Genomic DNA, 17461 nt, shown 5'->3' with positions numbered 1-17461 from the left:
ACAAGTATTTACTAAAGCTTTAAATATTATACAAATTTAAAACAAGATTGTTCAGTAAACAAGGTAGCTTACACATAATCACACATAAATATAGTGTAGCTGTTTAGCTTGATATGTTTTTCTCCAATTGATGACGTAGTTTGGGGACCGTTCGGATCGGGTTCGTGCACTGTGACGTGTGGATTTGGAGAAGAAACTCAATATAGGCAGTGTCCGGGTTCGGCTTGCCAAGGATCAGATCAACGGACAATCACTTGTATACTGCCACCTTGCGGTAAGATCAGTGGTAATTCGACTTGAAATTCTCATAAGCATGTGTAGGCATAAAAGATAAAAGCTGGATCTGATATAAATTGAAAAGTACTGATTATTGTTTAATCGAGTAAAATTGTAATGTTGTTGGGCAAAAATAATAAATACGATCAGAAAAAATTAAAGTGTTTCCAGTAAACATTTCTTTATAAAGTCGATTTGCTTTAAAACGTTACCTCCAGTCATTAACTTCTTAGATATAGCTTTTTTTGGATTCATTTCATTGATTTCACTTGATTTCACTCTATCAAACGGCAATATTAATGCGCGACATAATATACCACAGAATCTTTGTCTAGCAACTAAGCAAAGAAAATGAAGAGAGAAGTTGCTTATGTAAAATACAATACTCCTTAGCATACTCTGATTCCACTGCTGTTTATCACACCAATTGTTGTAGCTTTGGAAGACATTTCATTTTGTTGCACTACAAACGTACAAGGCCAAGTAGCTTACTACTGCTAGGTTGATATTTATTAACCCTATCTGTAGCGACACGGAGTTTCATGAGGATGCCCCACTCTAATAGTCCAATATTTCACAGAAGGAAATATTCTGGAAATGTGAAATTTCTTGGCTTTTAGTTTTTGTTCTTTGCAAATTTTTTAAACCTGGTCATTTTTCAACCCTCCTGCCCTTCACAATAAGCATTTCGTCTCAGGTGGCTAGACATTTTCGTGCAATGCTAGATATGTAGGCTATAATTTAATGTTAGTGCAATATAAATGTTAGTGCAATTACTTTGAAATATAAAAACACAAAAAAATGCCTAATATTAATGAGAAAAATTAACTTTTTGTTTAGTTTAGCACTGCTTTATGTTATAATTCAAAAATTTCAATTTTGAAGCTATTTTTGAGAAAGTAGAATAAAAACCGACTTTCTGACGTCTTTTCATCTCAAACACTTTATTTCAATAAATTTGTTGGGTAAAAATTTAATTTCTATACGCATAATACACAATACACATGGCTATCATCTTGTAAAGTATTTTGGCTCTGCGATTTTCAAAACTCCCGTTATTAGCGCTTAAATAGCACGGGGCTAAGATAGCCAGTGACGTACTTTCCGCGTACGAAAACAGCTCGTATTAAGATAGGGTTAAAACAAACAAAAATAGATTAAACAGTAAATTGTCTATTTTGAACATATCCTTGTGTCCTTGTATTAGACGAAACTAAATCATGTTGCTGTTATTCCTGACGAAGACGCAACAATGTATCAAAAAGTTCATAACTTTATAACGCAATGCTTGTGAATTGAACAACAAATTAAATCCGAACATGTTACTTGGCTTTGCAAGTTTTTGCCACATGTATTGTGTGGTAAAGGTCACATAACTTTGGCATCTGCAAAAGTGCATTTATTTTGCTACGTTTTTAAGAAACAAAATCTTTAGCAAAAAGTGAAAAAATGATAGGCCACAGGTTAAGTTTCATGCAAGCTCTGCATCGAGTTGAAGAGCTTATGTTGTAATTCATAACACATCTGTTTAAAGCAAAACGAATGAATCAAATGGATACAGCTTGTAGTGAATGATGGCATATCCAAGTTTTTAATTTTTATTTAGATGACGAGCAGCCGGTGTACTCAGCGTGGGTTAATAGTGGCCAGTGTAGTGAGACATGCGGAAGTGGTATAATCAACCAGACGCGTAGTTGCATTAGCGGACCTTGTGTTGGACCATACACAAGGACGGAATTCTGCAGCGAAAGAAATTGTACAGGTATTTCGTATTGAATATCTTGCAAACTTTGTTTCTCAACATGCATCTACAAAGGTTTCTATACTTTTGTATAACATGCAGTGTAGCAACATTAACAGATGTCGAAAAAGTAAAAGAAAATGAAGAGAGAAGTTGCTTATGTTAAATACAATACTCCTTAGCATACTCTGATTCCACTGCTGTTTATCACACCAATTGTTGTAGCTTTGGAAGACATTTCATTTTGTTGCACTACAAACGTACAAGGCCAAGTAGCCTACTTCTGCTAGGTTGATATTTATTAACCCTATCTGTAGCGACACGGAGTTTTATGAGGATGCCCCACTCTAATAGTCCAATATTTCACAGAAGGAAATATTCTGGAAATGTGAAATTTCTTGGCTTTTAGTTTTTGTTCTTTGCAAATTTTTTAAACCTGGTCATTTTTCAACCCTCCTGCCCTTCACAATAAGCATTTCGTCTCAGGTGGCTAGACATTTTCGTGCAATGCTAGATATGTAGGCTATAATTTAATGTTAGTGCAATATAAATGTTAGTGCAATTACTTTGAAATGTAAAAACGCAAAAAAATGCCTAATATTAATGAGAAAAAGTAATTTTTTGTTTAGTTTAGCACTGCTTTATGTTATAATTCAAAAATTTCAATTTTGAAGCTATTTTTGAGAAAGTAGAATAAAAACCGACTTTCTGACGTCTTTTCATCTCAAACACTTTATTTCAATAAATTTGTTGGGTAAAAATTTAATTTCTATACGCATAATACACAATACACATGGCTATCATCTTGTAAAGTATTTTGGCTCTGTGATTTTCAAAACTCCCGTTATTAGCGCTTAATTAGCACGGGGCTAAAATAGCCAGTGACGTACTTTCCGCGTACGAAAACAGCTCGTATTAAGATAGGGTTAAAACACACAAAAATAGATTAAACAGTAAATTGTCTATTTTCAACATATCCTTGTGTCCTTGTATTAGATGAAACTAAATCATGTTGCTGTTATTCCTGACGAAGACGCAACAATGTATCAAATAGTTCATAACTTCATAACGCAATGCTTGTGAATTGAACAACAAATTAAATCCGAACATGTTACTTGGCTTTGCAAGTTTTTACCACATGTATTGTGTGGTAAAGTTCACATAACTTTGGCATCTGCAAAAGTGCATTTATTTTGCTGCGTTTTTAAGAAACAAAATCTTTAGCAAAAAATGAAAAAATGATAGGCCACAGATTAAATTTCATGCAAGCTCTGCATCGAGTTGAAAGAGCTTATGTTGTAATTCATAACACATCTGTTTAAAGCAAAACGAATGAATCAAATGGATACAGCTTATAATGAGTGATGGCATATCCAAGTTTTTAATTTTTATTTAGATGACGAGCAGCCGGTGTACTCAGCGTGGGTTAATAGTGGCCAGTGTAGTGAGACATGCGGAAGTGGTATAATCAACCAGACGCGTAGTTGCATTAGCGGACCTTGTGTTGGACCATACACAAGGACGGAATTCTGCAGCGAAAGAAATTGTACAGGTATTTCGTATTGAAAATCTTGCAAACTTTGTTTCTCAACATGCATCTACAAAGGTTTCTATTCTTTTGTATAACATGCAGTGTAGCAACATTAACAGATGTCGAAAAAGTAAAAGAAAATGAAGAGAGAAGTTGCTTATGTTAAATACAATACTCCTTAGCATACTCTGATTCCACTGCTGTTTATCACACCAATTGTTGTAGCTTTGGAAGACATTTCATTTTGTTGCACTACAAACGTACAAGGCCAAGTAGCCTACTTCTGCTAGGTTGATATTTATTAAAACATACAAAAATAGAAGCAGTAAATCGTCTATTTTCAACATATCCTTGTGTCCTTGTATTAGATCAAACTAAATCTTGTTGCTGTTATTCCTGACGAAGATGCAACAATGTATCAAATAATTCATAACTTTATAACGCAATGCTTGTGAATTGAACAACAAATTAAATCCGAACATGTTACTTGGCTTTGCAAGTTTTTACCACATGTATTGTGTGGTAAAGTTCACATAACTTTGGCGTCTGCAAAAGTGCATTTATTTTGCTGGGTTTTTAAGAAACAAAATCTTTAGCAAAAAGTGAAAAAATGGTAGGCCACAGGTTAAATTTCATGCAAGCTCTGCATCGAGTTGAAAGAGCTTATGTTGTAATTCATAACACATCTGTTTAAAGCAAAACGAATGAATCAAATGGATACAGCTTGTAGTGAATGATGGCATATCCAAGTTTTTAATTTTTATTTAGATGACGAGCAGCCGGTGTACTCAGCGTGGGTTAATAGTGGCCAGTGTAGTGAGACATGCGGAAGTGGTATAATCAACCAGACGCGTAGTTGCATTAGCGGACCTTGTGTTGGACCATACACAAGGACGGAATTCTGCAGCGAAAGAAATTGTACAGGTATTTCGTATTGAATATCTTGCAAACTTTGTTTCTCAACATGCATCTACAAAGGTTTCTATACTTTTGTATAACATGCAGTGTAGCAACATTAACAGATGTCGAAAAAGTAAAAGAAAATGAAGAGAGAAGTTGCTTATGTTAAATACAATACTCCTTAGCATACTCTGATTCCACTGCTGTTTATCACACCAATTGTTGTAGCTTTGGAAGACATTTCATTTTGTTGCACTACAAACGTACAAGGCCACGTAGCCTACTAGTGCTAGGTTGATATTTATTAACCATATCTGTAGCGACACGGAGTTTTATGAGGATGCCCCACTCTAATAGTCCAATATTTCACAGAAGGAAATATTCTGGAAATGTGAAATTTCTTGGCTTTTAGTTTTTGTTCTTTGCAAATTTTTTAAACCTGGTCATTTTTCAACCCTCCTGCCCTTCACAATAAGCATTTCGTCTCAGGTGGCTAGACATTTTCGTGCAATGCTAGATATGTAGGCTATAATTTAATGTTAGTGCAATATAAATGTTAGTGCAATTACTTTGAAATGTAAAAACGCAAAAAAATGCCTAATATTAATGAGAAAAAGTAATTTTTTGTTTAGTTTAGCACTGCTTTATGTTATAATTCAAAAATTTCAATTTTGAAGCTATTTTTGAGAAAGTAGAATAAAAACCGACTTTCTGACGTCTTTTCATCTCAAACACTTTATTTCAATAAATTTGTTGGGTAACAATTTGATTTCTATACGCATAATACACAATACACATGGCTATCATCTTGTAAAGTATTTTGGCTCTGTGATTTTCAAAACTCCCGTTATTAGCGCTTAATTAGCACGGGGCTAAAATAGCCAGTGACGTACTTTCCGCGTACGAAAACAGCTCGTATTAAGATAGGGTTAAAACAAACAAAAATAGATTAAACAGTAAATTGTCTATTTTCAACATATCCTTGTGTCCTTGTATTAGATGAAACTAAATCATGTTGCTGTTATTCCTGACGAAGACGCAACAATGTATCAAATAGTTCATAACTTCATAACGCAATGCTTGTGAATTGAACAACAAATTAAATCCGAACATGTTACTTCACTTTGCAAGTTTTTACCACATGTATTGTGTGGTAAAGTTCACATAACTTTGGCGTCGGCAAAAGTGCATTTATTTTGCTGCGTTTTTAAGAAACAAAATCTTTAGCAAAAAGTGAAAAAATGGTAGGCCACAGGTTAAATTTCATGCAAGCTCTGCATCGAGTTGAAAGAGCTTATGTTGTAATTCATAACACATCTGTTTAAAGCAAAACGAATGAATCAAATGGATACAGCTTATAATGAGTGATGGCATATCCAAGTTTTTAATTTTTATTTAGATGACGAGCAGCCGGTGTACTCAGCGTGGGTTAATAGTGGCCAGTGTAGTGAGACATGCGGAAGTGGTATAATCAACCAGACGCGTAGTTGCATTAGCGGACCTTGTGTTGGACCATACACAAGGACGGAATTCTGCAGCGAAAGAAATTGTACAGGTATTTCGTATTGAAAATCTTGCAAACTTTGTTTCTCAACATGCATCTACAAAGGTTTCTATTCTTTTGTATAACATGCAGTGTAGCAACATTAACAGATGTCGAAAAAGTAAAAGAAAATGAAGAGAGAAGTTGCTTATGTTAAATACAATACTCCTTAGCATACTCTGATTCCACTGCTGTTTATCACACCAATTGTTGTAGCTTTGGAAGACATTTCATTTTGTTGCACTACAAACGTACAAGGCCAAGTAGCCTACTAGTGCTAGGTTGATATTTATTAACCATATCTGTAGCGACACGGAGTTTTATGAGGATGCCCCACTCTAATAGTCCAATATTTCACAGAAGGAAATATTCTGGAAATGTGAAATTTCTTGGCTTTTAGTTTTTGTTCTTTGCAAATTTTTTAAACCTGGTCATTTTTCAACCCTCCTGCCCTTCACAATAAGCATTTCGTCTCAGGTGGCTAGACATTTTCGTGCAATGCTAGATATGTAGGCTATAATTTAATGTTAGTGCAATATAAATGTTAGTGCAATTACTTTGAAATGTAAAAACGCAAAAAAATGCCTAATATTAATGAGAAAAAGTAATTTTTTGTTTAGTTTAGCACTGCTTTATGTTATAATTCAAAAATTTCAATTTTGAAGCTATTTTTGAGAAAGTAGAATAAAAACCGACTTTCTGACGTCTTTTCATCTCAAACACTTTATTTCAATAAATTTGTTGGGTAACAATTTGATTTCTATACGCATAATACACAATACACATGGCTATCATCTTGTAAAGTATTTTGGCTCTGTGATTTTCAAAACTCCCGTTATTAGCGCTTAATTAGCACGGGGCTAAAATAGCCAGTGACGTACTTTCCGCGTACGAAAACAGCTCGTATTAAGATAGGGTTAAAACAAACAAAAATAGATTAAACAGTAAATTGTCTATTTTCAACATATCCTTGTGTCCTTGTATTAGATGAAACTAAATCATGTTGCTGTTATTCCTGACGAAGACGCAACAATGTATCAAATAGTTCATAACTTCATAACGCAATGCTTGTGAATTGAACAACAAATTAAATCCGAACATGTTACTTCACTTTGCAAGTTTTTACCACATGTATTGTGTGGTAAAGTTCACATAACTTTGGCGTCGGCAAAAGTGCATTTATTTTGCTGCGTTTTTAAGAAACAAAATCTTTAGCAAAAAGTGAAAAAATGGTAGGCCACAGGTTAAATTTCATGCAAGCTCTGCATCGAGTTGAAAGAGCTTATGTTGTAATTCATAACACATCTGTTTAAAGCAAAACGAATGAATCAAATGGATACAGCTTATAGTGAGTGATGGCATATCCAAGTTTTTAATTTTTATTTAGATGATGAGCAGCCGGTGTACTCAGCGTGGGTTAATAGTGGCCAGTGTAGTGAGACATGCGGAAGTGGTATAATCAACCAGACGCGTAGTTGCATTAGCGGACCTTGTGTTGGACCATACACAAGGACGGAATTCTGCAGCGAAAGAAATTGTACAGGTATTTCGTATTGAAAATCTTGCCAACTTTGTTTCTCAACATGCATCTACAAAGGTTTCTATACTTTTGTATAACATGCAGTGTAGCAACATTAACAGATGTCGAAAAAGTAAAAGAAAATGAAGAGAGAAGTTGCTTATGTTAAATACAATACTCCTTAGCATACTCTGATTCCACTGCTGTTTATCACACCAATTGTTGTAGCTTTGGAAGACATTTCATTTTGTTGCACTACAAACGTACAAGGCCAAGTAGCCTACTTCTGCTAGGTTGATATTTATTAAAACACACAAAAATAGAAGCAGTAAATCGTCTATTTTCAACATATCCTTGTGTCCTTGTATTAGATGAAACTAAATCATGTTGCTGTTATTCCTGATGAAGACGCAACAATGTATCAAATAGTTCATAACTTCATAACGCAATGCTTGTGAATTGAACAACAAATTAAATCCGAACATGTTACTTGGCTTTGCAAGTTTTTACCACATGTATTGTGTGGTAAAGTTCACATAACTTTGGCGTCTGCAAAAGTGCATTTATTTTGCTGCGTTTTTAAGAAACAAAATCTTTAGCAAAAAGTGAAAAAATGATAGGCCACAGGTTAAATTTCATGCAAGTTCTGCATCGAGTTGAAAGAGCTTATATTGCAATTCATAACACATCTGTTTAAAGCAAAACGAATGAATCAAATAGATACAGCTTATAGTGAGTGATGGCTTATCCAAGTTTTTAATTTTTATTTAGATGACGAGCAGCCGGTGTACTCAGCGTGGGTTAATAGTGGCCAGTGTAGTGAGACATGCGGAAGTGGTATAATCAACCAGACGCGTAGTTGTATTAGCGGACCTTGTGTTGGACCATACACAAGGACGGAATTCTGCAGCGAAAGAAATTGTACAGGTATTTCGTATTGAAAATCTTGCAAACTTTGTTTCTCAACATGCATCTACAAAGGTTTCTATACTTTTGTATAACATGCAGTGCAGCAACATTAACAGATGTCGAAAAAGGGCTTGTAACCTTAGCCAGTCAAACTTTCACTCCATGCGTTCCGTTGTAGTCTTTTTAGCTATCTGATAGCGGGCAGTGTAGGGTTTTGGCTCTCTGACGCTGTCTTTTGTTATTTAAAGGATAATTTAGTCTGTCTAGTCTAATCTACTGGTATGATTTGGTTACCTACAAAATCAAACAAGTTAAATGGAATATTAAATATATTTTATTATTAATCAAAATTACAATTTTGCTATTCGGGGAATTGAGAAATATGTCTAACCAATTTAGTTTATTGAGACAGGGGTCTGAAAAGCGACATTCTCCAGTCGTGAAATTTAACCTTTTTGTTTCACAGTCTGTTCTCTTTGCAAGTCTATTTCTGAGTGTGAGCATTTTTCAATTCCCCGCTTACTTCATAATATACCGGTAGAGCCTGTTTATCAAACATAGCTATCGTGAGAGTCAAGGGAAGCGATACCTGTTACATAGTTATGTCGCATTAGAAATACAGATGTGATGAGCTAAATTCCATGTGAGTGACATTGGTTAAAGAGGAAGCCTGACCTACGTTTCGTGAGAACAGAATTTAGGTTTTGAATTTGCAGCGTTGAAATGCATTTTGCAATTCTGATAAGTTTCGGTTAAATGTTAAAATATAAATTTGTTGGTTAAAAACATGGTACATGTTACACACTTCCCTCCTTACGGCAAAAAAAAAAAGATAAATAATATTACAATAACTCGGTTATACATGATGCAATGTAATATCAATCCACCCTATTAAACATGCCAACTAAAATTAAATTTTTGAATTAATTTATTTCAATTGAGTAGGTCCTACACCAGGAGTGGTAAACCTTTTTTATAGCATTGGTCACAAAAGAGGCTTTAATTCGTAAAAGAAGTTGGTCATACATTTAATTACATGTTAATATTAATTCAAAACTTGTTGCTGTATATTCTCTACAAGTATGATTTCCCTTTGCAGACAATGCGTAGATTTATTAGAATGCACCATAGAATATAATGGATAGGTACTGTGATCACTCAACCGTGTGTCTTTTTGTTTTATCGCGGTCTGAAACGAAAAAATAAGTTCTTAGTTTTTGTCCAATGTCGCGAAATAAAAACCCAATAAAATGTAAACGTTTTCCACAAATTTTATCCATTTTTTTCTTGTTTTGGTAATGCTTTTTTTTTCTAGATTTTACCTGGTCAACATGGAACAACTGGAGTACTTGTTCTGCTACATGTGGAAAAGGAACTCAAGTCAGAGTGAAAGCATGTAGCCGTGGAACCTGTCCTGAACAATTTCCAGCAGAGGAACGAGTTTGTACGAGCGCAAACCGTTGCCAGTAAGTGGCCCATAGCGATCATCATTCAGAGGCAGTAGCGTTGATAGAGGAAACCCAAAATTTACTTTTAGGCCCGAGCCCGGGGTGACTCTAGGGGCCGGAAATCTTTACAAAGATCCCGGAAACTTGAAAAAGAAACAGCGATATAGTGCGTGCTTCTTAGAAGTGTCTTGGTTTGGGGCGCAAGGATCTCATTGGTACCGGGTCCCCATTGGTACCGGGCCCACATTGGTACCGGGCCCACATTGGTAACAGGCCCAAATTATCCTGACAACTGCTTTGTTAAAAGTTTCTAATTTTGCTTAGTAAGCCATCAATGAATTCAATACGGTTATAGGCAAATTCTTCGTAAACAGTTCTTCGTAAAACAATTGTTCGTCAACAGTTGTTGGTGAAATGAAATCCGTAAAAGAATTCTTCGTAAAGCATTTCTTTGTATATATCAAATCTCAATTGCATGCACGAATAAATGCTTTGGGAAGAATTGTTTTACAAAGAATTAATTTTACGAAGAATTGTTTACGAAGAATTGCTTAAGAAGAACTGTTTTACGAAGAACTGTTTACGAAGAAAACGTCGGACACCATTCAATACAATATTTGTATCCATTTTAATGAAAATAAATTGAATGCAAAAATGACCGATTGGCCCAACCTCATCGGCACCAAACCTTCTACGAATACCTTCAATCAATAAGTTATTGGATCCTTCAATGATTCAATATTTTATTCGTTAAGGTTCGCAAAGTGTTGTGTTGCTCTTAAGTATCCAATGACTCGTTTGCTGAAGGTTTGTATAGTGTTGTGTAGTCCAAGGATTCAATAACTTATGCGTTGAAGGTTCGTATAGTGTTGCAGGCCTCTAAGCTCTCGACCATGGCCGCCGAGAAGTTGTTAAATGGCCTTCGAAAATATCGCGCCGTGGCCATGCTTGGTCGCTGGAAAAATAAAGGAGCTTAGAGACATAGTGTTGTATAGTCTTTAAGGATTCAATAATTTATTCGTTGAAGGTTCAGTGCCAATGAGGTTGAACCAACGGGCCACTTATTGCAATAATTTAATTGTTGATTTTCTGCAGTTTTTAGTTGAGAAATTAAGAAACAATAGCTGGATATACCAGGATATGTGATATGATCTACCAGGATATGATTTACTTTGGTGCCGGAAAAGGATGACGAATGCATTAGCTGGATGTGGAGAGATAATAACAACTGTGTGATAATTAAATCATCAGTGCAACATCTTGCTAGCACGTTCTTGTTAGACGAACTAGTCAAAAAGTGTAAGTCCGCGAAACCTTACGTTTCCACCTCTCTAAAAGCGACTATCATCTTCAGATGTTCATGCACACCTTGCGGGGCAGATCTGCCAATTTGCACGCCATCTTTTTGTGTGCCGAGTCCAAGTTTGTGCCCCAACTTATGCGCCACATGTTGTACTTGTGGTAAGTCATCGCTTGATTGAAGCTCTTCTTATGCTGAAACTAAATGACATTTCACTTTAAGTACAATTTCTATTAAGTTACGTTTAGAACGACTAAAGGTTTAGCAAGTAATGCTGATTGCTCATGTTACTTTCCCAATTGTTCTGTTTTTAGACAGCCATTTGATTGGTATTTGGTTGTATCATGATGATAAGTAGTAGGGAGGGCCGTCGGTAACAGATCGCTTAACAACTCGAGTTTCTAAGTAGATTCGTCGAGTAAATGGCAAAATCGAAAACCATTTTTTAGTTGAACTCCAGGAAGACGGTGCACAACCAGGAGCGAGTTTAACTGTTGGGGGCCCGGGGCACTCTTAGATCGGGGGCCCCCGTGCAATTGTGTTTTTTGCACAGAGGGCGCGAAAAACTTTACAAGGTAACTTGCAAGTAACCCACACCGTTGCTAATGCCTTTACGCTAGGTTCAGTTGCCACCTTGTGACTAAAAATTAACCTTGAAAGAAAAAGGAGGCATTTTGCAGAAGCTTCAAAGGCTGAGAGAAAATAATTATAATGACACAAAATCACATTTTTTCACGTTGGGGGGTCCTTCAAAAGGAGAGCCCCGGGAAACAGCGCCCTCTGCCCCCCTAAATCCGGGCCTGTGCATAACACGGTCCAACTAATCAGTAAATGACCCCATTTCATAGATATTACCCTCCACCAGTGGTGACGTTCTCTGCAATTGCGCCCTAGTGAAAGAAGAAAATCATGAAGGAGGACACCTGAGATTACAAGAAGGAAATGGAGCTGCACGAATTGGCGGAAGCAGTGGCAACTAAACAAGCATCTACGATTTCGCCACAGTGGTGATCATTACGCATGAGGGAGTGATCAAGAAGATTTTGAAGGAATGGACCATGGTTAAGATGAAGAATAAAATCCCTACGGCGAGAAAGATGGCTGAATAGAAAACTTCATTGAAGGCCAGTCTTTGCCTCCACACTCTTTTCAACGTCGTTGACGACAAATTGCTGCACTCACGCGAGGTTGATTTCGTTAAGGATCAACGCTGAGCACACATTGGTTTCATTGGAAACGTCGATTGAGAGGCGGTGAAATCTGAAACAAGAGGGAGAAGTGGAAGGAGCAACTGCTTTCGAGAGAAAAGCGATAAAACGAGTAGAAGAACGCGAAGAATGTACTCATGACTTGAATGACCACAATACAGAAGAAGCTTCCAGAAGGCGCTTCCCTTCAGAGTGCACGATCGGCAGAGAAGAACTTGGATAAGAGCAGGAGCGATGTACTTTCGATCTTCGTACAGTTGCGCATAAGGTGGAAAGGTATGGAACTTCGAGTCGAGCAGCAGCTGCCCTCGCAACCGCAACATTACTGGACACAAAAGATGATTTCAATCCGATGATGGTAGTCGACAAAAACAAGCTCGTTCATGCACGAAAACGACTCCGTTTAGAGACGAGTCACTGTGCTTCCAGTTTGCTCGGCAGAATAGTTGAAGACTTTTACTTTGACGACAGAAAGGATAAAACCTTACATTGAATGGCATAGCTGGCTATCGTCAAAAATCAATTGAAGCCCACTACGTGATGCTGAAATGCCCATGATCTGAATATATCGACCACGTTTCCATTCAAGGGCGTTCAACTTGGAACAACATTGCCAAAACGATGTTGGCTGCTCTTGAAGTCAAGGGAATTGAGGTGAAAGGCATTCGGGTCGTTGGCTGCGACGGAACTGCCGTCAATACAAATATGCACACAAGAGCCATCACCACTATAGAGCAACATATCGGGAGTACCGGTACTGTGCAATGATCGATTTGCCAGTTTCACCTCAACGAACTCCTGCTTCGTCATCTCTTTGGCGAGCTGGACGGGAAATCATCAGGACCCCAAACCTTCAAAGGATTTATCAGCCGTGTCGCTAATGATAAGTGCAAAATGGGAGAATTTGCAGTCGTCGAGTTCGAGTCGATCTGACGGAATCCAATGTGACGGAAGTCGTTGAGGTGATGGAAATTAGCGGCGATGAAAAGTAGCTGCTCGATGTGTTGATCATCGAGGAAAGTCTGCCTCCATAAAGCATTTGATTTCGTGATCCAAGAAAACAGGGTTATACACGATGGCTTACTCTCGTTTCAAGGATATGCCTACTTTATATCTCGTAGCCAGAACCAACAGAGTCACTGATAGAAATGACGACATACATCGTTAAAGTTTACGCTCCCATGTGGTTTACTACCAGGCAAAACAAGAAGATTTACTTCGCTGCTTGGTCCTTCCTTCGGTTGGTTTAGCTGACTCGCTATCGGACAAGCCAATTAAAAAAGCCGTCGACGGTTGCCTACAATCAAACGCCTTCGCTGCGCATTCGAAGAATGTAGTGTTGGCCCTTCTGCATGACGAGTTTAAACTAATACGTAAGCTCGCAGTTCATCAGATCCAGAAATCAAGGGACGAGTACACGGGTTGGATATGTCGTTTTGAAATTCCTAAACTAAACTTAGTTTGAGTACACAGATTTGACAACAAACTCGTTGGTTTGGCGGAGCGAGCGGAAACTCACTAAGCCACCAATTATACGCGATTTCAGCATCCAACAGCTCACAAAGCTTTTCGTCGAGACCGATGTTCCTACATCGATTGACAGTTTCCGTGCTGCACACAAGCAGTTGAGCCCGTAATCAAACTCGTCACCAAAGTGAGCGATGAAGCCATCGGCCATGACAGCAGACATGAACTTGCTGACGCGAACTACTGCTCGCTCACAGCTTTCACGTTTTGAGTCAAAGAAAGATCACGTTCTGTGATTGTTTTTGACTGTTTTCGTCGTTTTCTGTATTTTCTAGTTTTTAATTATTTAATTTTTTTTTTGAAACAAAAATAGTTTTTATCTTATTTGGGTAATATTGACTTTTTTGTGCGGCGTTTTCCCGCGCCCGATCTAAAAAAAGTTTTCAGATTGTCTGTTTGTGACCTAAGCCTCCTATCTGAGCCGAGTTGCTAAGTGATTTGACAAAAAAAGTGCATTGACGCCCTCCCTAATAAGTAGCCTACAAGTTGAATTTGTTTTTAAACGGTCCGCCTAATAATCGGATCCCCCATTTAACAGCAACGCTCAAAATACCTGTAGATGGAGAAAAACCGATTGATACAGAAAAAAATGGGACAAGTATGCCCAAACGATCCACTGTATACCGACGGTTCTAGCCTACATCAACATACTATAAAAATGGTTGACGAAGAGTCGCAGTCGCCACGAGTCAACCGACAAAGCCAAACATTGTGTCAGTAAAACCCATGCCAGCAGGAAGGTGGTGTTCTTCGTAAAAAACATAACTGAAAACAATGAAGCAATTTCTAAATCTCCTAACTGACAGTTGCAGTTTGTAAAAGTGTCTGTTGTCTCCGACAGCAAGGCAATTCTCTTAAAGCTAAGGAATGTTAATCCCTTAACTCTTTCACAAGATGAACGATAAATTGTTGACTACAACACACACTCTCCATCAACAAGAATACAAAACATTCACGTGTTGCTCCAGCCATCTTGGGATATCATGGAATGAGATGGAGGAAGAGAAAGCGAAAGAGGGAACAGCCTGGCACTACATAGCAGAAAAAGAAGCCATAAAACGAACAATACCATCAAGTCCTCCAATAATAGGCTACAGCACTAACGTTTGCAAGAGGTTTATGTTCAGAGAGGATAAAAATCGATCGCGTCGAGGAACGACAGCTGACTCGCAATGAAAAAGTCACAATGTGAAGGCATTGCAGCGGCCATAATCCGGTTCACCAATATTGGCAGCACAAGACTGAAGATCAGAAACATAACATGTTGAAACTACAAGAGTAAAGAAGAGACTGTCGAGCATCTCCTGCTGAAGTGTCCAGTTATCCATTTGTCGACTCGTGGCCACTTAACTGTTCCAGAGACAATCGAAAAAGAATCACCATTAGAGGTCAATCGCTGAAAGATGTGGAAGAAGGTGGCGGAGATGCTTTCAACGATAGCTGAAAAACAGTAGAATAAACTGACTGGAAATTGCTCAGCAACAACAACAACAACGTGTTTGCTTAGTCTAAATATATTATTCAATAGGCTACAATGCTTTCAGGTTAATCGAATAATCCGCTGGAACATTTGAATCGGTCTAATTACGTGGGGTAAAATTGTCATTCTAAAATTGGACAACTAAAGAATCTGTTATGTTAAACCTTTTAAAGTAATTAAATCAATTTAAAATAAACAAAATGTTTTTTTTGTTAATACGCAATCGGTAAAGAATTTATAGGCCTACTTAAATTAAACCAAATATTTTTGGCTATAAGAATGTTGTTTATTTTTCTTTTTTCATTGTAACTTTGTTTATGAAAACACAATAACAGTGATCGTGACAAATCCTGAAGTTGTAACCTATTGTTAAAAACAATATATAATTCAAACAAACTTTTAATTTTTATTTAGTCCAACTCTATGCCTAAATTGATCTCATAACTTCACATCTAAACGGTTTCAATTTGTGCTCATATTTAACAATTGTATGCATTTAGGATCCTGGACTACATGGGTTTCAACTTCCTGCAGTCGTACTTGTGGGGGAGGTACTTATAATCGAACTCGTACATGCGAAGGTCAAGCAGGTGCTATATGCGATGGTCCTTTATCACAAACTGTCTATTGCAACCAGGAGGATTGTAAAGCATTCGACAGTGAGTAATAAAGCAGTAATGTTGTTGAGTATGTTTTTTTTTCATGGCATACTGTTGCTAGAAAAGCAAATATGTTCATCATTCACACGTGGTTTGTGATGGGCAAAAGAAAAACTGCATACGTTTTAGGGTCTTAGCATAACATTTTTTTGTTTTGTTTTTTACAACATGATGCATTTCTTATGGTGGTTTGGTGTCATTTGTGGCTCAATAAAGTAACTACCCTACAATACCAAAGTTGTATTATGCTGTTGCAATACAGCTTTATATTCCTTTACACTGCAGTAACCTCCGTTTACTCAAGTATGCATGCAAAATCGTTTATCTAGTAAAACTATAGCTGTTTTAAAATTTGCGTTTTGTCCATAAGACAAATTGTACTGTAAATGAAATTTTGATAAATATGCTTCGAGCATCACAATTTACAACTCAGACGGTATAAGATCTGTATTAAGAAAGCCGGATATTTTAATTATGAATAACATAAATAAAAATAATATGTGCCATTTTCAAACCAACTAATGTAGTGGAAAGTTTGCCCGTTTTAGATGATGAAACCAAAGACTGGGTGCGTTATCACAACTTTCCAGTGTAGTCCAGAAACATCGTGAATCTAGAGTAGTCAAAGGATAGACCCTCGGCCTCAGAGGCTCACACGACAAAAAAAAGTATATAGATCAGATAAGTCAAATAAAAATTGCTAATTTTATCCAGTATTTTAGTTTCCATGTGGACTTCGTGGTCGCCCTGTTATCCTACTTGCGGACAAGGTTATCAGTATCGCACAAGACTTCAAACGACCATGAGAAGAGGATGCTCTACTGCTCCATGTACAGATGAAGGTATGAATAATTGTTTTCATTTAGCTTCCCATGCCTACCAGTGATGATGGTGTAATTAAAATATGCTTTAGTAGGGCAGTGTACTTGACTTTGTAGTTTGTATAAACTACAAAAATCAACCAATAATAGCTTAACCTACCATATGCTGTAACTCCAACGAGACGTTTTGAACAAACATTTAAAAGAAAAGTGACATCTTACGATATTCAACTAATCAAGGGTCATGTATTTAAAAAATGTCAATCACAGAAGTAATACCATTACCACAGGTACGTTACCAAAAGCGGCGTAAGTGAAATGAGGGGCTAAGAACAAAGAATAAAGATTTTATTTGTCGGCAGCAGTGGCCGAGTGGTTAGCGCGTTGGGCTCGCAGTCGAGAGCCTGCATGTTCGACTCCAGCCACCCACACTTGCTGTTGTTTCTCTGGGCAAGAAGCTTTACGATAATTGCCTCTACCCAGTGATCGATTTCGAGTAATGGGTAGTAGCCTACCAAATTTAGGTCATAAGCAGAGTAGACAACCGGAAACAGACCTTGCCGTCGGCTGCAGCGTGGGTCAGGTGTATGTTGGAAGGC

The 17461-nt window shown here is 37.3% G+C and overlaps 1 protein-coding gene across 1 annotated transcript in view; it reads left to right on the top strand.

Annotated features, from left to right (window-relative positions):
• LOC145776221 (SCO-spondin-like) overlaps positions 1 to 17461 on the top strand; it is a 71861-nt gene that overhangs the window by 27523 nt on the left and 26877 nt on the right. The window contains exons 8-18 of the mRNA XM_082587623.1: positions 140 to 274; positions 1883 to 2038; positions 3414 to 3569; positions 4317 to 4472; positions 5848 to 6003; positions 7379 to 7534; positions 8282 to 8437; positions 9735 to 9885; positions 11222 to 11328; positions 15883 to 16041; positions 16764 to 16883. Coding sequence (XP_082443749.1) covers positions 140 to 274; positions 1883 to 2038; positions 3414 to 3569; positions 4317 to 4472; positions 5848 to 6003; positions 7379 to 7534; positions 8282 to 8437; positions 9735 to 9885; positions 11222 to 11328; positions 15883 to 16041; positions 16764 to 16883 — 1608 coding nt within the window. The remainder of the gene's footprint in view (positions 1 to 139; positions 275 to 1882; positions 2039 to 3413; positions 3570 to 4316; positions 4473 to 5847; positions 6004 to 7378; positions 7535 to 8281; positions 8438 to 9734; positions 9886 to 11221; positions 11329 to 15882; positions 16042 to 16763; positions 16884 to 17461) is intronic.

Source organism: Aplidium turbinatum, chromosome 8, assembly GCF_918807975.1.
Source record: "Aplidium turbinatum chromosome 8, kaAplTurb1.1, whole genome shotgun sequence".
NCBI lineage: Eukaryota > Metazoa > Chordata > Ascidiacea > Aplousobranchia > Polyclinidae > Aplidium > Aplidium turbinatum.
The sequence above is the reverse complement of the archived record's forward strand: the minus strand, read 5'-3'. Positions and strand labels throughout refer to the sequence as shown.